General features: G+C 47.7%; 1 protein-coding gene across 4 annotated transcripts in view; it reads left to right on the top strand.

Moving 5' to 3' along the window:
• The window catches only part of MYO5B (myosin VB), a 385,273-nt gene that overhangs the window by 222,034 nt on the left and 143,733 nt on the right, over nucleotides 1-19,506 (top strand). For all 4 annotated transcript variants that reach the window (XM_027118483.1, XM_027118480.1, XM_027118481.1 and 1 more), the window contains 4 exons: nucleotides 4,778-4,921; nucleotides 6,477-6,558; nucleotides 12,176-12,283; nucleotides 16,106-16,215. In XM_027118483.1, coding sequence (XP_026974284.1) covers nucleotides 4,778-4,921; nucleotides 6,477-6,558; nucleotides 12,176-12,283; nucleotides 16,106-16,215 — 444 coding nt within the window. The remainder of the gene's footprint in view (nucleotides 1-4,777; nucleotides 4,922-6,476; nucleotides 6,559-12,175; nucleotides 12,284-16,105; nucleotides 16,216-19,506) is intronic.

Below are 19,506 nucleotides of genomic sequence, written 5' to 3'. Positions count from 1 at the left end.
GATGACTCCAGTCCTGTCCCAGGGAAGGTTGGCACCTCCCAGCGAAGCAATCAGTTATGGTCACGTCATCACCTCATTATTTCTCCAGGCCAGCAGCTGCAGATGCCTCCTAGGGAGTCGGAGAGTTGAGGGCCGTCTGAGGAGGCGGAATTCCCAGTGGGCTGCGCTAAGTGGCAGTTGTGTGAATTGAAGGTGCCTTGAGGGTGGATTGGGGTTGGCTGGGGTGGATTGGGATGATTTATTGTCAGCGCCAGAGCTCTCTGGCCCCATTCTGTTCAAGAGCTTGTCAGCATCCTAGGAGTGATTTGTTCACAAGTCTGCACTGATTAAAAAGGTATTGCTAGTCAAGAGACTGATAGAGCAGGGACAGAACCCAGGCCCAGCCCAGAGGGGTCACATGGCTTCTTGGGCTGACTGGAGTGTGCAGGCATACAACTCTAGGAGCCCCAGAGACTCCCCTCAACCTGGGAGAAAGAAAGGGGGCTAGGGGTACAGTGAGCAAAATTGACAGAAACTAAGACCAGTTACTATGTAATTTTCGGGGTTTGACTTTTTTTTTTTAAGCTGAAGAAGCAAGTAGGCCTACAACTATTAACCTATTCCTACAAGAATCTGCCCCCAACATACCTTACCTTCTCCTCTTGTTTTCTCTCATGTTTCAACACACTCTAGCCATTCCTCACTTGTTGGGGCTCTCACATACCCCTGTCCCTTTGCCTACACTATATTTATAAATAAAATTCCTTTTCCTTCCCCACTGGTAAAATTCTACTCACCCTTTAAGATCCACTTCATCTTACACTTCTTAAAGCGTTTCCTGTTCTGCCAGCATTGGCGAATTTCTCCCTTCTCTGTTTCCACACTGGTTGATATGCATCTCGGTACTGTATAATCCCAATCATATTGAAATGATTTGTTCTAGTCCATTTTTACTTTACTACATATTTGTACATGTATAAACCAGAAAAAAGGTAGTTCTTTTATATCACATACAAATGGTATCATATTCTGTTAACCACTTTGCAACTTGCTTTTCACTGATTGTTTTTTTATTTATCCATGCATCATGCTCTAGTTTAGTTTAACAGCTTTTTAGCATTTAGAATTTATGAATATTCCACATTTTATTTATCTCTTCCTCCTACTAGTAGACATTTAGATTGTATTTTTTATTATTAAATACAGCCTGCATTAAACATTCTTTTGCATACCTACTTGTACACTTGTGTGAGTTTCTCTAGGTAATACCTAGAAGTACAGTTGCTGGATTGTTAGGTCCATATATGTTCAATTTTACTAGATATGCCAAATTCTTCTTAAGAATTGCTGTTGCAGTTTACATTTACATTACAGCAGTGTATGAGAGTTCCTTTTTCCTCACATCCTCATCATTATTTCATAGTATCAAAGATATTGCCACTCTGGACTGTCATTTTTGTCTACATTTCTCTGATTTCCACTGAGGTTGGGTATCTTATGTTTGTTGGTCATGTGAGTTTCTTCCATGCATTCCCTGCATACATCATTTGTTCATTTTCCAAATTTTAACTATTTGTATCATAACTGTGTCTTTTGTTGGACTGTGGACTCAGAGTCAAAGCCTTGGTTTTTATCATCTATAACAACTGGATTTGTTTTCCTCATGCGTCAAAATGTTTTCTAAGTCAATAAGCAACAACAACAAAAAACCTAGCAAGGGTTTAAAAGATAAAGAACAATGTGCAGGTCCTTCACACACGTGTAGAAGTTGGAAGTTCTTCATGCCCAGAGTGGAGTTTATGGGTTTGGTAGTAATATACAAGCAACCCCTTCCCTTTGTGGGTACCGTTATATACTTTCAGAGTACTTGTAGATCCATTATATCACTTCTTAAAGCAGCCTAGTGAGGTAAAGAGGGTAGACCTTTTGGCAGTGATCTTTAGAATGTTGACAAGCTTCCCCTAAGCTGCCACAAGGAGTGATCTCAGATATGGTAACGGTTCTTGTTGCCATTTTAGAAATGACAGAATTTGAACTTTTGGAATCGAGATTTTTTGTTTGAAACTAGATAATCCTTTAGAATTTTACACAAACTGGCCTTTGCTGGTTGCACCGTCCTGATGTTGTTAACGTGTTCCTTTGGCCTCTGTACCTCCTTTGAAAGGGTAGTAAAATTCAGAGGCTTGATTAGATTTAGGTTTGTTGGTTTGCTTGTTTGTTCTTAAAATCCAAGAACCCTTTATTGGTGGTGGTATGTATTCCCGTCAAGACGCACAGAATATTTAGGTGTCTTTGGTGACGTCAGCAGCCATAGCTTATGCCTAGATCTATTAATTCATCAGGAGTTACAAAATGGGGACGTTCTCATTCTATTTTTCCTCTTGCATTTATCAGCTGGAATAAGTTTAGGAAGAGAAACTTCTCCTGGCCAGCTAGTTACGCTGATAGAGTTTACACAGGGAGGTTAGGATGGATGTCTGATTCCTTATCTACTGGTTGTCAGAGTAATGAGTTGGTTCCCTGCCATCCTCTGAAAGGCTTTTCTCCCCTTTCTTATGAAAAGGTAGAAGCGAGGATTCATGTCTTTGTCTTTATCCTTTGATTTGACCTGGCTCTTTGAGATGTAAGAAGTTACCCACATGGGCGGCAGCTCCTGTCTGGTGGTGAGTAGTTTGGAGAGCTGGAAAAGGACTGCGAAACCAAGGGGAATGAACACAGACTCCGGACTCAGTTGTATCTGAATTTATATCTTGGTGTTGGCGCTTCCCAGCCGAGTGACCCTGGGCACACTGCTTACCCTTTCTGAGCCTAAGTTTCCCCGTAGGTATGAGGAAACTTGATAATGCCTCTCCCCTGGGATTCTTGTCTGGATTCGGGGAAACTAACGGGATCCCAGCCCAGGACCTAGCTTGTGATGGAGGCCTGGGAAACCATCATTTTTACCTGCATTTTAGGGAATACAGCACTCCTTGCCACTTTTCAAACAGAATAGGCTCCCTGAAGTCTGACAGTGGCTTGTCACGTGGTGCCTTGAAGGATCAGGGCCCCCTTGGAAGTGGGTGTGGTGAAGCCTCTGCTGAGACGTTGAGGTTGGTGGATGCAGAGGGGCGTGAGTGACGACATAAACTCCTCGGATTAGTCATCTCTTGACGGTCGTTTCAGCTTGGCCAGGCTCCAGCCTCACCCTGACCTTAGGGGCATGTTCCATGCTCCATGGTTCCCTTCAGAGCAACGCAGTGTACTGGGGTTACGCTTTCCCCACTTTCCTGCAGAGGTACACGCTGTATATGTGAGGTGTAGGTTGCTGTATACACTTTAAACCCTAAAAGAAAAAATATGTATTCATGACCCTAACAGGAGATTTTAGGGACCTAAAGAGGCAAGTGACCTTCGAGGACAAGGACTTAAAATTCTTATTTCACAGGAAAGAAAACCAAAACCCAAGTTCATCTATGCTTCCATTCACTCAGATGTTTTGAATACCTGCTGTGTGCTAGGCACTGGGGTGAGTGCGGGAGGTCCCATGGGGAAGCACACGTGCGGACCCCGCTCTCACGGAGCCAGGGTGGTGTCTCGTGGAGATGGGGGTTAGAGAAACAAGGGGACGTGCAGAGTGAGGCCTGGGAGAGCACGTGGCGAGGGAGGTCCCCTCGCTTATGAGGGCAGGGTAGGCCTTCCTGAAGAAGCCACATTTGAGCTGAGACCAGAAAGAAGAGGTGGAGGGAGCATGGGCAGAGAGTGTTCCCAGCAGAGGGAACCATGTCTGTGAAACTTGGGGGGTGGGGGAGGAGGCAGAGAGAACACAGGTCTTTTGAGAAAGAAAAGCAAGTTCAGGATCATAAGAGGCTGGAGACAGAGGGCAAGAGTGATGAGAAGCCAGGCTGGGCTGGGTCCCTCAGGGCCTCCGAAATCGTGATCTGCTTTTAGCCTCTTTGTGCCTCAAATTTCCTGGACAGCTGAAAAGTTACAGTGGATATTTTTCAAGTGTTGTAACCACCTAAAAAGTAAACCTGTGAAAGGGGTTTCAGTATTAGTATGTTCATTACCAACCCATCAGCAATGTGATGTTTTATAGAAAGTGAATAATCACACCGTGAGACCAGTCATTTAGCCACTTGTCTTTTAAATTATTGTCTCGTGTTTTGAACTGTGTCCCTGCTGCCTTGTAAGAAGTAGTACCAAGAGGTTGATGGCTTCCTGATATGTCCTAGTGATGATGTGTGTGTTGGGGGGAGGGGGGCGTTTGACATTTGGTCTCTTTCTAGGAAGTACCATTTAACAGTTGGGAATGACATTTGACATTTGATCAGTGGAGACCTGATCAAAGTGGATTAAGCCCCAGAAGATTCATTTTTCTCACAGAAAGTCTAGAGCTCTTGGGTGCTGGCATTGATTTAGTGGCTCGAGGATGTCAGAGCAGTGGTTTCTGTGATTCTCTAGACCTTTCCCTCATGGTCCCAAGGTGACTGCTGCAGCTGTAGTCATCACATGCACATTCCAGGTAGGAATAGGAAGAAGAGAGGAAGGTCAGTGGGGTGCACCTTCCAGCTGTTTAGTCCCCTTTAGAGGGACCATCAGTCAACTCATCACTCTCATTGGCCATCGTTAGGAGTAAGGGAAGCAGGAAAATGAAGTTGTTTTGTTTTCTTTTAGCTCGACCCATTGTCATCCTAATAGTAGAGAGGTTCTAGAAGGAAGGAAGAGGGAGGGAATAGAGGTGCCGCCATGAGCATACAGTCCTGAAATTTAAGAAAACCCGCCATGTTGTGCACACTTTCTGTTTGTTTTTTCTGCACAGGCCATTGGGAATGCTAAAACCACTCGCAATGACAACAGTAGCCGTTTCGGAAAGTACATTCAGATTGGCTTTGACAAGAGGTACCGCATCATTGGGGCCAACATGAGGACCTACCTTTTGGAGAAGTCCAGAGTGGTCTTTCAGGTGAGCCCTGTGACTGGACCTTCTTGTATTTTTTCCCGTGGATTTTTACTCGCTGCATGTTCTGCTCCCTATGCCCAAAGAACATCTCATTGTTTGAACCTGGATTTGGATAGACTTGTTCTTTCGGTTTTCTTTTTTTTTCCATTAAGAAGTATTCATTTATAGGCATCAGACCTGAAAAATTTTTACTCAGTATTGATATGTTTCAGTGAGCATTGTTTTTATTTTTTTTTATTTTTAAATAAATAAATACCATGCATATACCATGCAAGCACAATATTTATCTATCTATTTATTAATTTATTTATTGGCTGCTCTGGGTCTTTGTCGCGGCACGTAGGCTTCTCTAGTTGTGGCCTGCGGGTTCAGTAGTTGAGGTGTGTGGGCTTAGTTGCCCCGAGGCATGTGGGATCTTAGTTCACTCCCTGACTAGGGAGTGAACCCACGTCCCCTGCATTAAAAGGTGGATTCTTAACCACTGGATCACCAGGGAAGTCCCAGGGCATTGATTTTAGATTCAGTCAACAAACATATATTGTTTGTTATGTGCTAGCCCTGTGCTAGTCACCAGAGATACAGTGAAGAATAAGACTGTTGTGTTCTTTGTGGACTTCGGAGTCTTGTGATCAGGGGAATGTCATGTAGGGTCTGTGGATTTCAACTTTCACCAGGAATCTTATTTGGTAAGTTATATTAAAAAAACAAAAAACCTACTTGACCACTTACTTCATTTCCTTTTCAAATAAATGGAGTTCTCGCTTCTCGTGTGACTCAGTTCTTCTTTGCTCGCCTTTTGTTCCCTCCTTCCCAACTACTCTTTGGCCTCTTGGTGACCCTCTTCCTCCTCCACCCTGGCCTTCGGTGGTGGTCGTTGCAGTTCACAACCCCCAGAGCGGTTCTCTCCACCTCCCAGGTTTGGTTGGACTACCCCACATCCTTCATTTCACTGCATCAGAGCAAGCAGCCTGCTGTGCTGGCCACGGCTCTGGCCAGACTCCCTGTGGGCTTTCCTCTTCCTTGCTGCCCTTGCTCAGGCCTCCTGAAGCCCCCGTCCCACCAACCACCACCACGACCACTCCGCCAGTTTAAGGCAGGTCTGGCCCCATCGTCCCCTGGAAGTCCTGTCTCAGTCGTGGACCTTTCCTGACTGCCCCAGCCTGACATGATGGGCAAGGGCATAGCTTTTACTTAGTTCCAAGCCTCCCAGAGGAGAAAGGGAGCTGCAGCAGGGAAGTGACGGTCAGCCCACCGTGAGCCAGGCAGCTCGGTTATCTGAACAAGAGCTGATCCGCCGAGACGTCACTTGTGGGGTAGCAGTGATGCCCTATAGAGGAGGAAAAAGAAACCCCTGTGTTCTGCATAAATCAAGAGGTAAAAGTCCTCTGGTTGGCAGAAGGCCCCGTAACGGTGAATGCAAAACCTGAAGGTGGGAATTGAAGGCGGCAGAGGCGTGGAGGAAAAGCCTTGACCTCTGTCACCCTGGAATTAGAATGGGCGAGGGGACAATCTTTGGGGTCCCTGCCCCTAACACTGCTTAACGGTTTTCCTCCTCCAGGCAGATGATGAGAGGAATTACCACATCTTTTACCAGCTCTGTGCGGCTGCCAATCTTCCGGAATTTAAAGAGCTCGCACTAAGTAAGTAAACGGGCTGCGCGCCCATCCTGGGGCTGGGCTGCTGCTGCCGCAGGTGGCGCATCTGGGGGCTCTGAGGGAGAAGGTGTGCGCGGCTCGGTGACCTCTGTCGCGGGTTCTTAGCTCTGCCTCACCTGTGGGCACAGTCCCACCCCTCTGTGAGTTTCACGCCCACAGGAAATGAGAGGATAAGAGGCTAGGGGTGGAACAGTGTTTTGCAGAGCACAGGTGAATTGACATGCATTATTATTTTGAAAAATATGTTTTCATTCTCGACGCCCTGAGAAATGTGTCTCAACCACGAGGATCTGGAGGTATAGCTAGTGCGCATCACTTAATTGTGGTCGACGTGTTTTAAGTCATATTTAAGGACTGAGACAAAGAAAAAGAAGGAAGGGGGTGAGCATAAAGCAGGGGTAACGTGGGGTTGGCTCAAGGAGCATGTTGATAATCCTGGGAGGCCCCACAGAAGGTGAGAGAGGAACTTAAAGAGTTTAACTGGACCGCTGAGCCTCAGCTGGGCAGCAGTGCTCCAGTTCCTTGCAAGCAGGCGGGCAGCTTGCCCACATCCACCCTGCAGCCTGGAGGCCAGAGCGGAGCAGCCAGAGTGGGGTGCCAGGGGCATGCGTCAGCTTTTTGCTGCCATCAGGTAGGAAGACAGCCTTTCAGCGGGTCCCAGTCACCCTCCGTTTCTGTTATTGTTGTCTGCTAAGGTGCCTGGAGACTGTTGACTTGGAGCTAGTGGAGTTGAGAGCCAGGACAGAGCAAGAAGGACGAGCAGGCTTTAGTTCCTGACACCATAGCGTAGTAGCCCCGCCTCTCGGGCCTGGAGCCTTCCCCGTTCTATGTGCGCAGGCCTATCTTGGAATATTGACTGAGTCCTGCCGCTGAGTCCTCCAAGCCACTTGCTGGTGGGTGCGTGTGGTGAGGGCACGCCTCGGGGCCGTGCAGCTCCCCTGTCTCTGGCCTGTCATCTGTATTTTGGGGAGGTGTGGGTAGGTCCAGTACTAGCAGATGGTGTGCAGAGCTGGGTGTCTAGACAGAGGTTAGTTGGCTGTTGTGCAACTATAAGAGAAGTAGACTTCTGAGGCTTTACTGTCCCAGAGCCAAATCCTCACCATCTTAGGACCCATCACCAGATCCAGCTCTGCCCACTCCAGCCTGTGCTCCCAGTAGGTAAAATACATCAGGTGGTTCAAACCTTGGTCTGCCCTCCTCACTCTCCGCTTTACTTGCACATGGAGTCTGGCAGCACTCAGTGCCTGTGCCATGCAGCTTAGCACTGGCTCCTCCGTTCATTCATTAAGCCTCATGCAGGCCAATTAGGCCCTGGGGATGTCGTGTTGACCCAGATGTGCGTCCTGCCCTTGCTTCGCTTACAGTTACAGTGCGGAGTGAGAAGGCTGTGCTGAGGCGAAGCGCCGTTGTGGTGGGTCAGAAGCTGCTCAGGGAAGTCATGTTAAATGGGGTCCAAAGGAGGAAGCCTGGGATGGTACACATTAGGCTGGTTTTGTGCTGTCCTCCAGCTGTTCCGTGCTCGCAGGTCTGATTCTCCCCAGTGAAGTCGTAAACTCCTCGGACAAGGAGTGAATGTTACAAGCCTTGTTTGATGGGCACTGCCCTGAGCTGGCAGCTTGGGGCTCTCGTGCTGGCTTACAGTCCCAAGGGACCAGGAAGGCAGGCCACGTTAAGGGCCACTGCCATCCTCCCCCCTCCTTCCACAGGCCCAGCTGGACTTCTCAGGGCCAACCTGCGGGAGTTGAAAACTTTTTTCTTAGGGTCAGTTTTATAGAAAATGAACGAATGCTGGTAAGATCCATCTGGCTGTATTTGGACTGTTTTATCCCAAATGTAACTTTCAGGTAATAGGAGAGAAATCTTCCTCCCCACTCCCCCACTTACAGGAGTGCATTGAGGAGAAAAATGACTTTTCCTTACTCCGTGTTTCAGCAAGGTGCAGGCTCCTTGGGCCTCTGGCTGGAGCCGTTGAAAACTACCCGATTGGATCCATTTCTTGCATTCTTACCTGCGTGTGCCCTCTGAGAGCATCTTGGAGTGAAGTGAAGAGCCTTTGATAAGCTCTCGTGCTCAGGCATGAGGCTGTCTTCTGCCTTGTGGATGGATGGGCTGTGAGCCCTGAAGCTTGACATTTATAGTTCCACAGATAACCCTGGTTGAATGGATGGAAACATCAAATAAATGAAGGACTAGCCAGCGACTTCTAGTGAATATTCAGACCTGCCTCCCCTCCTTCCCTCTTTTCTTCACCTAAACTGTGCTGTTCAAATGCACAGAAATCTCTGTAAGACCCCTTGGCCCTGCAGGAATTTTGTGCACTTGTCTTGAGAATGAAGTGGACAGATGTGCATACAGCCCCACTTGCCTCTGCCCTGTGGTTGGTGGTCTGTTGCATTAAAATGACCTCGGGATGAGATTTAACAAAATAATACAGTGAATAGTGTGTTAGAGTGTGAATAAATGATGGTAAAAAGAGGTGTAATGGACCATATTCCCTTAAATGCAGCCTTCACGTAATGAGGAATAAATCCTTCCTTCTTTTTCATTTCCGTAGCTGCATAGATACAGTTTTATAACCACCCTCTCTTGCCTTGCACAAGTCAGAGTGCAGCCTCCCCAGGTGAAGTGCAAACCCTGGGCCGTGGCCTTGATGGTCCATTGCTCTAATCACTGGCTTCATGACCCTTCTGTACACTAGTCTGATCCAGTGAGCCAGTTAACAGGGAATTTTGTGATGTATATCTCCTTGGGAATTCTAAGTAAAGAGAGAGACCCAAACTGGAGGACAAGAGACCCCTCTCTGGGATGGGATGATTGGCTTCATGGGCCTAAAAGGAGAGCTGAGATCCAGGCAGGCAAAGCAAATAGGGGAAGAGTGACTGCATCCTGTTGGGATGTCTGTCTTATTAAGAGGGTCTGGGAGTGACGTTAACAGAGGTGATTGTAGCCTTAAAGCAGATGGAAAGGAGATGATTATTTTGATTGGATTCCAATCATTCAGTAGAGAATGCTGTGATTGGCTGGGGTGGCCCCTGCAGTGATGAACCCGAGCAGGAAGAAGTTACTCTGCTGGGCCTGTGAGTTTGGGAACTCAAAGCAGGGAAGGGTGGGGAGGTCTGTTTCACTCAGAACATCAGGCATTGGGGCCCTGGCCTTTGACAGTGAAAGGTCTTTGATGCTGAAAATGCCTCCTTCCCTCCAATATGAAAGCTGTGTTCTTTTTGGAGTCTCAGGTGACTCTAATGTATCAACTGATACTTTTGATTATGATGTAGGTTGTATTTATGGCTAAGTCATGGGATGTCATAGATAACCATCTCCTTAATTGGGTGATCAAGGAATGGGCTCACAGGCCTGGCCAAACCCTGGGTGAGCCTGGGAAACCCCTTAAAGCCCTATGGTGCTCAGTTTGCCTGTCTGAAAAATGGGAGTAATTATACACTTGGCCCTTCATATCTGCAGGTTCTGCATCTGTGGATTCAACCAACTGAAATTCGATCCATGGTTGTGGAGGGCTGACTGTACTATACCATTTTATATAAGAGACCTGAGCATCTGTGAATGTTGGTATCTGTTGGGGGGGGGTGTCCTAGACCCAACTCCCTGTGCATACAGAGGGACGACTGTATTCAGTCGTCTTCATGTGGACACAGTAAAACATCATCAAATGAGATGTTTTGAAAGGTGAGTGTAAAGGGAAAAAAAGAATTGATGCTTTTATTAAACGCTTGAAGCTGTCACATTACTCTGTGCCAGAGCTTCCAGGGTGATTAGATATGGAAGATCCAAATATGCCGTCTTCCACAACGACCTGATGTGACTTGCTTCATCAGAATTCGCTTCTGCTGTGGCTGTGAGTGAGCTCAGGGCCGAAGTCCTTCGTCTCCCAGTTCAGCTGCCTGCAGTCATCAGAGTGGGCTGAAGTCACTCCTCCAGGAAGCCTTCCCTCATAAAACACGACCAGTATTCTGCTGTTCATTCCCATGTGCAGTGTTGCCTGTTGGTTGTGTGTGAGACTGGGGTTTGGGGCTGAGTTCTGCCACTTCCTAGCTGGGCCTGGTATCGTGGACTTGAGCGGTGGGAGGAATTGGCGGAACAGTGCAGTGTGGCTTGGAGCATAGGATCAAGGTGAGAAGTGGGAGAGACCAGGAAGGAGACGTCTGCAGGGCCATTGACGGCATGAACAGGGGTAGAGCTGAGGAATGACAGGAAGGAAGCCGGTGTATCTGGGACATAGAGGTGGGGATGGAAGGACTAGATGTGAGTCTGGAGTAGTCGGAGGAGGCCGCTTCACAAAAGGTCCAGGAGGCCCTTCTAGGGTGTTTGACTTTTGCCTTGAGGGCAGAGGAACAGGAGGGTGTCTCCAAAGGGCTTTAAGTAGGGAGTGGTGTGATCAGAGTTACCAGAAGTTTAAAGGAGGATTTAGAAAGGACAGGAGCAGAAGCAGGGAGAAAGGCTTAGAGTCTTTTGCAACAGTCCCCAGACAACAGATGCTGGACAGGTCAGACCCTGGATAGTGGCAGTCAGGATGGAGGAAGGAAAGAGACTCAAGAAATTCTTCGGAGATCAAATCGGGAGGACAAAGTGTTGAAGGAGGGCTAGGAGTTGCAATGAAGCTGCATCTAAGCATGTGTAGCTGAAAGTAAAGAGAGAGACCCAAACTGGAGGACAAGAGACCCATCATAATCACAACCGTATGTGCCCAGGTCAAGAGAAAATCATTTAACTGGTGTTTTCAGGGGAGGAGGGAGAACAGCTAGTGTCCAGTTTTGGCATCTTATCAAAATCAAACATTTTACACTTAGAAATGCCAAGCATTGGACAGAATTGTACCACACAAAGGCATTATAGTTTGTGGAAAGTTGAAGTGATTTTCTAGGGTGATTTTGATGACTTACAATTGTTACCTTAAATGCTGGCTCTCAAGCCTTGTAGTTCAGATACTCCCCAGGGCTCGTTGCACTTTTGCCCTCTGCTGAGGGTGGCTCTGAATTCTATGAAGGAACCTGGGCCCCTCCTCGCTAGTCATCCCCAGGCTGTTAGCAAAGGCCTGACTGAAGAGGAAGTAAGCCAGGGGATGAGAGTCTCAGCCTATGTTTGTACACGTGCTTAAATAGCTCAAGGTGCCCCAACGTTTAAAACAAACAAATCGTGTCTCTCTGGGCACATCGTTGCCCCTCATGTGTCAAACGAGGTTGTCAGACTAGGATTATTGATGGTCATGGAAGTCTGGTTCTAGGGTGGGTGTATATTTTACTGTGTCTGTCAGAGCCTTTTATAAAACAAGTCTGTGGTGAATGTTCCTGTAACTTGAACTTGCCGTGACTTTTATGTTCCCTTGTTTTTCAGTTTTAACACAAATGCAACAACAGGCTCTGTCACTGTGCTGTACTTTTCTGTCTTTTGTTACTCAGTTTTCTCTCCCACTTGCCTTTGTCGGTAAAGATGATATTTGAAAGAGTTCCACATCCAGCTGGGAATAAACTCTGGCCCGGGTCAGCTTGCTCAGGGGGTGGCCATCCTCGTGGGGCATGGTCTGTGGTGAACCTGGGGATGAAGCGTCCCTCCCATGCCTGATGCCTCACCTCCTTTCCCACCGCAGCCCGTGCCGAGGACTTCTTCTATACGTCACAGGGAGGAGACACGTCCATCGAGGGTGTAGATGATGCTGAGGACTTTGAGAAGACGCGACAAGCCTTCACGCTCCTTGGTAAGGAACTTGGGGATGGGGAGAAAGGCCCAGAGGGTTGATCGCGTGGAGAAGAAGCATGGCAGTGTCCCGCTCTGCTTGCCAACCTTCACGAGCTGGTGGGGAAGCCCTCTTGCTCTTGCTGAATATCTTCATACTCTTATTCCATCCCAACCCTTGGGCTCCAAAGCTTCTGGCATGGAACTCTGGTGCCCTTTCTTAACAATAGGATTTGAGAGTTGATCTCTGAGGCATTGCCAAGTACTCCTTTTCACTCCCTCAGGGCATTGACACCAATGGATGAAAGCCAAGAAGAGCCGTGTCTTTTTGTGTTGAGGGTCTGAGGCAGTGTGTTCTAGCAGAAGGAACATGCCTTAGGGACCGAAACCACCCACGTTCCACAGTCAGGGTCTCCAAGTGGGAAACAGACTGCAGAGGTCTAGTAGCTCTGCCATACATGCAGTGTTATTTCTGTTGTTGCTGTTTCCATATAGAACTTAGCAGTGGAATCTATAAATCAAGATCTCTCTGTCCTTCTGGGTCATATAAGACAGTAGAGCTGGAGAAAACTGCCCCTTTCCCCGGCCAGTTTTGGGGGAAAAGAGCCCCCAAGTGGTAAAGTGGAAGGCAGTCTGTGCTTAACTGGCAAATTGAAGTGGTAAATTCCTGGGACCTGCAGCCAGAAAAGGGGAAGCTTGGGAAGTTAGCCTGAAATCCGCAAAGTGGCTCCGGGGGACCTGGTGCTTTTTCCAGCCCTTCCCTGACAGACATTCGGCTTCTGAGTCATGTGACCAACCCAGAGCAGCATTTCTTAGGTTGTTTGGGAATCAGGGAGGTATTATCCAATGTCCAAATAAAGCATGGCCAAACAGGACACGCGCTGATCTCCATATGGGGAGGAAGTCAGGACTGCATGTGCTGCAATCTGAGTGCTGTTCACTTCTCTGGATAACTGGTGGATAGATGTGGTTTGCCTTTTGTACCCATGAGACAGAAACTGCACTGGCTATTCCAAAAGAGAAAAAATACTATAATTGTTAACAAGAGCAGTAGCAGATAATTAACTATAAATAAGAGGATTTTAGGGGTCTAGAAATAGTGGGTGGAAAAGAGCTGTCTCGAGGGAGAGGAGGAACAGCCAGTACGGGAGCTACTGACTAGGAGAGCCCCCCACGCCAGGCTGAGATTGCCAACACTTCTAGGAGGATGTGGCTGTCCCAAGGTCAGGAAGCCCTCTGGCGGTAAAGGAACCTGCCAGAGGGTGCGGGCCATCCCTGGTCCGTGTAAGCAGCCTGTAGTGCCCTGGGGTGTGGTGGAGCCAGAACTTCTCAGACGCAGCTGCTAATGGGGGAGCGTGGCCTGAAGACACAGCTGGAGCTCACCTGGCGGGTGGCTGGGCTCCCAAGATGAATACTGATGACTGTGGAGGACCAGAGCCAGGAATGGAAATGGCTTCCTGCTGCTCTCGCCTTGTGAAGTCCTTGCAGTGCCCTCTCTTGACCAAGTGTGACGTGCCACCCGCAGGCCAAGGGGAAATGTTTACAGGGTCTAGCACCGGTGTGACACAGCAGGGCAAAGAAGGGCAGATTTGAAGCTGAGAGATGATAAACTGGGTACAGGTGTCCCTGAGTTCCCCAGCACCACGGAGCTGTTCTGTTCTCCAGCGCTGGGGAGCAGGTATAGAGGAGACTCGATGTTGAGGAGGGTAGCAGTTGGCTAAGAAAGGAGAAGGTAGTGCTGGTGTGAGCAGTGGGCATAAGCTGATCCAAGGAGATGGTTGTTCCCTCCAAGGCCCTAAGGAGACTAGGTACTTTAATTCTCAAAGCAAATGGAATTTTTAAAATTAATTATTTAATAAGCCATTCTTCCCTACTCTTTAATAAACATGTCCATTTTTTAAATTCCAGAGGTTGGCAAACTTTTTCTTAAAGGACATGATAGTAAATATTTTGGGCCCTCTCGGCCGTACGATTTCTGTAGCAACTACTTAACTTTGCCACTGTAGTGCAAAAGTAACCATAGACAAAATGTAAAAGGAAAGACATGACTGTTCTAATAAAACTTTATTTACAAAAACAGGCTGTGGGCTACGAGCCTTTCAGATTTAGTGTTTGATTTTTGTTTTGTTTTGTTTTGTTTTGTTGCTTCCTGTAAAGAGGTACTGCTTATTCGGAGAATCCTGTATTAAAAAGGGACTTTCTGGTCAGTATAGCATAGGAATCTTAACTATTGTTAGGATTCAGTAGTCAGTCATCCAGTATCTACTACTTAAATTCCTACTATGACAGGGTGGTTAGGGCTTTGGAAATTGACAAAGCATTGGTTCCTAAGAATAAGAGAAGGGGAGAGGAAAGTGATCTATCCCTCTCATCCTGTGATGTGCCCAGCACCCACTTCCTGACTAGTTCTGTGGGACGTATCTGAGAGCACTCTACAGTGCTTTACTCCCTATACAGGTGCATAACCGTCCAGCCTCCTGTCTTGTCCTGGGTTTCAGCCTCTGGCTTTAACTGGTCTTTCTTTTGCCACTCTTACGCAGTTACACTCAGGACATGTGCCTAAATTGTTCACCCTCTGGCTGTTCTTTGGATTATTAGTTTAAGTAAAACCAGATGTTTGAACAATGCATGCATTTCTGTAGACATTTGCAAGGACTTCCGTCTGCGTAACAAGTATCAATACAGTCTTTCTGTCACTCATGTTTCTGAGCACCTACTGTGTGCCAGGCACTGGGGATATAATGATGAAGCAAGAACAGGGATTCGTTGTAATTTTTTTTAAGTTTGTATATTTCGAAGATGTTGTGTAATAAAAATTAAAAAGTAAATCCCTGACCCTATGAAGTTTACACAGTAGTGGTCATCTAACACTGTGAAAGTGTAGAGTTAATTTGTCTAGTTCATGCTTGGGTTGTCCACTTTGTTGATTATCTGAGTAAAGTTTTTAATCCTAACATGACACATCTTTACTCCCATTTATATAGGTGTTACTGACCTTTTTTTTTTTTAAGCCTGAGTAAAATATTGCCTTAAAAATAAGTAACTGCATCTGGGGAAGAATTTGGAGAACAACTGTATTATCTCTTAAACTGAATGGTAGGTCAACTGGTGTTCATTATATTGGTCTGTAGCCTTTTTTTAAGTCTGAAGTATTTGGTAATTCAAAAAGAAATGGTAATGCCTTAAAGCTAAATATAAATTTTAAGAGAGTATCCATGTCTTTGATAACTTACATGCATAAATAATAAAATCGACAGTAGATATCTGCCGCCAGTGTAGGTGTGTGTGTCTGTAACTGACGGAGCATATAGTGTGGTAAGCAACAGCCCCCAGGGGAACAGCCGGGGGCCGGCTGGCCGGCCAGCCCCGTAACGGCGCCCCCAGGAGAAATTTCTCCTCTTTCTCCGTTGGCGCTTCAGATGTGTGTCACAGATGTTTGCAGGATATTATGTTGGGAGAAAAATGACGGCAGATAGATGACCATTCTTACTAAACTCATAAAAACATCCATAAAGTGTTGGTTGCAATGAAGTCCAAAGTGGGTCTGCTTGATTGCCGCCTCTCCTCTGCTCTCGGAGGAGTGAAAATGGTAGCGTGACCCATCTGGTCTGATCGGGACGATCACCGTGAAGATATTTCTCCTTTAGTCCAAGGAGCCCCTTTGCCCTCTGAGCTGTTACTGTGAGTGGTAATTCCTTGGTGAGGAGCCTGGATCATTTTAGGAGTCACTGGCCCAGAAAGGAAAATGAAACATTTTTCCTTAAGTCCTTAAAAAGAGGGGAAAACATCCTTTCTATCCTACCGTGGATACTGAGTGCCATTCATTCATTTTTTTTTTCCCCAGGAGTGAGAGAGTCCCATCAGATAAACATTTTTAAGATAATCGCTTCCATCCTACACCTTGGAAATGTGGAGATTCAAGCCGAGCGCGATGGTGAATCCTGCAGTATATCAGTAAGTTGCCCACCAGCACCCGAGATAACACGTACACAGTTTACTCTGTCTGTAGAGCTTTATACAACTGAAATACCTTTACGCTTAGAGGACATTCATAGGTTATTTATTCTTAAGGGGAATGGTTTCTGTTCCCTTGCTGATAATTATTTAAAACAACGAATTCTTTTCAAATCAGCTGCCATCAGTTTCTGTCACTGAGGGCAGGGAATTTAGTGGTTACTCAATAAATTATTTCTGATGGTTTGATTTCCCAAGTACCCGAGGTCCATGGAATTCTACAGTGCTATCAGCTCATGAGTACTTCCGGTCTGCTTGCAGGGATATGAGGGAGTGTTGGACACTGTGTCCAAGGAGCTTACAATCTAATTGGGTGGACAGGACAGATAACCACAGTTGCCAAGATTTTGACAGTACAAAGGAGAGAATACTGAGACATCTATATGACAGTATTGCAAACTACAAAGTGCTCCATAAATGCTCTTAATGACTGTTACTTTCTTGGTGCCTGGCGTAGTACCTTCTATGTGGTAGATAAAAAATGTCTAAGTGGGTGGGTGGGGGAATACTGCCGGTTACAAGTAGTATAGACAGCATGTTGTGTGCTCTCTGGTATGTGATGGTGTGGGGCTGGGCTAAAAAACTGCTATTCTGACCTTGAGTAAGGAATCTGCAATTGTTTCTTTCTTTTAGGCCTCTTCTCTGTCCATTTATGGCCAAGTCCTGGGAGGTACAAAGTATGATTCTTGCTACCAAGGTCTTAGAATTTAAATAACTGGGGAAATACAGAAGACAGCACTACAGAATAGGAATGTGGGCATGCGTCCAGGCCACGCACAAGCTGATCTTCTTTCAATTGTGCAGACATTTTTTAACCCAGTTAAACCTGGCCCTGCCTTGAGGGAGAGGAAGTCCTGAATGGTAGCTGGCATTTGGCCGAGCTCATCACCCCCATACACCTACAAGAGAAATAGCCTTGGATTTGGAACCCCTGGCCCCATCAGGCCTGCCGCCATCCTCCGCACGGAGTCTGCAGCCTCGTGAGAGGATCACCCGCTGGGCCCAGTGTGAAAGCAGGGAATGCTGGAGCTGGGCAGCGCTCGGTGCCCCGGGACATCGGCGTGTGTGTGCGCCTGTCGGCGTGTATGTGCCTGTGTGTGTGTGTGTGTGTGTGTGTGTGTGTGTGTGTGTGTGTGGCGGGGCAGTGTGGCTGGCCGTGGTGATGCTGGGAGACGGATTGAGGTGGGCAGAGGAGAACCTGGTGCCTTGGTGGGGTGGCGGATGGGCCTCTAGTGCAGGCCAGACACTCTTTAGGGCCAGTGAAGCATTGTCCCTCTTGAGAAGGGCACAGAGGGTCTGTGCCTCCCTTCCCAGCACGTCCCCATAAATGTCCCCCGGTTCCTTAGGGCAACCGAATGCTGCCTAGTGTCGGGGACAGGTGAGATTGGGAACACTGGCATTAAAGACTCCTGATGTAGGCTGGCCAAATGCAGGGAAGCTGACAGATTTCCCTTGGCCTCCACCCTCCCCTCCCCCAGTCTCCTCCTTCTCAAGGTCACATCCTGGTCACATCCCCCATCGTGGGTTCTTACAGCGTTCATGCCTCTCCTCCGTATCTCTCAGCATGGTTGTAATTTTACATTTATTTTGGGATGATTTGCTGTGTGTCTCTCTCCCTCATGAGACTCCAAAGTCTATGAGAACGGGGACTGTTTGCTCGCTGTTGTATCACCAGCACCCAGCACGGTGCCCAGGACTTGGTAGATGCCCAGTAAGCAGATGGATGGATGATGGAGGCTCCGAAGGCTCAGGGGTGACGCAAGTGAGCAAATAGATGAACACTGGGCGGGGCTGACGGTGAGGCCCGATGACCAGGGCCAGCGAGTTCCTGGGCACCAGTGGCTGTGGGTTGAGTGAGGCCAGGGCCTCTTTGGAGAGCTAGGACTTGGGCTTATCAGGGAAGTGTCTCTCTGATCTTAGAGCTTATCTTCCGCACCAGCCTCTGCAGGTACCTTCGGGTGAGAAGGAGAGTGAACGTTTACTGGTGGTATTTGATCGATGCCCGTTTCCCCCACTAAACTCCAGGACAGTGTCTGCTGTGCTCACTCTTCTAGCCCTGACACACACTGGCACCCACTGAGTGTGTGTGTAAAGACTGTGTGAAGGAGGGCTATCAGGGCACACTTGGGGAAAGGGGGGGGGGGAACAGAGGACACAAATGGTGCTGGAGGGAGGGGAGGATGCCTGACAGGTGGAGGCTTGGACACCAGGCCCTTACTCTCAGAGACGACAGGAAGTCAGAGGTTTCTGAGCACAGGTACGTGGTCTAGGCTGGTCTCATATTGTTCTCCAGTTAAAGGCTGTGTCGAGAGCTAATTGAGAGTGAGAAATTGGAGTCGGGGCTGCCAGGGTTCAAATCCTGGTTCTGCCACTTACTGATAGTTTCTTACCTGTTTCCTTATCTGCGGGCAGGGGTGATATTACCCACCTTGGCACAGGGCTCGAGGGCTTGAGTTCTCGACTGTTATCATCATTGTTGGCAGAGCCAGAATGGACCTTCTGAGCATCCGTCTCCCTTCACAGGGTTGGAAAGACTAAGGCCCAGAGAGAGGAAACTCTCTCTCTAAGGCCACAATGACAGTTAATGGCAAAGCCCAGCCAGCGTTCTTGCTCCACGCCACCGCCGGCCCTGCGCCTTCCTCTGGACGGGCTGTCTTCCACTAGCCTGATGTTCCCCATCCATGCCCAGCACGCTGCCGGGCACGCAGTGTGCGCTTGCTCGAGAAATGCTTTGCTAAGTGGGTGCTGGTGCACGGATTTTGGTTTATGCCTTGGGTGCGTAGGGTGGACCTCCTGCTGTGGAGGGGTGTCTGTCCAGATGCAGTGTGCCTTCTGCTTGGTAGTTGTTACTTTTAATTAAAGCGTGAATATATGTCCCGTAACTGCCAGAGTTACCTTGGAGATGCAGTAGCATGCGATTACTTGGACACCAGAGGCAACTTGTTTCTTGAACTTGGCAATACGGGCCCACAAAACTCATCAGCTGCCTATGATGCTGGCTGTCTTTAATGGATTTAGCATCATTTGATTACGCTTAAGTGTAATTGCATAAGGTTAAATCAGTTTCAGTTAGTACCTTTAATCAACAGTCAGGAGTGGGTAATGGATGGGCAGGCCACTCCCTGCTGCAGCTGATGGGAGCCTGCCCTGTGGTGATGATTGAAAAGGACCAGCACTTGTGGAAGTGTGTGTGTGTGTGTGTGTGTGTGTGTGTGTGTGTGTGTGTGTGTG

The sequence above is a fragment of the Aethalodelphis obliquidens genome, unplaced genomic scaffold (assembly GCF_003676395.1).
Source record: "Aethalodelphis obliquidens isolate GAN/ISIS:26980383/991018 unplaced genomic scaffold, ASM367639v1 scaffold19, whole genome shotgun sequence".
Lineage (NCBI taxonomy): Eukaryota > Metazoa > Chordata > Mammalia > Artiodactyla > Delphinidae > Aethalodelphis > Aethalodelphis obliquidens.
This window is presented reverse-complemented; position numbering and strand designations above follow the sequence as displayed.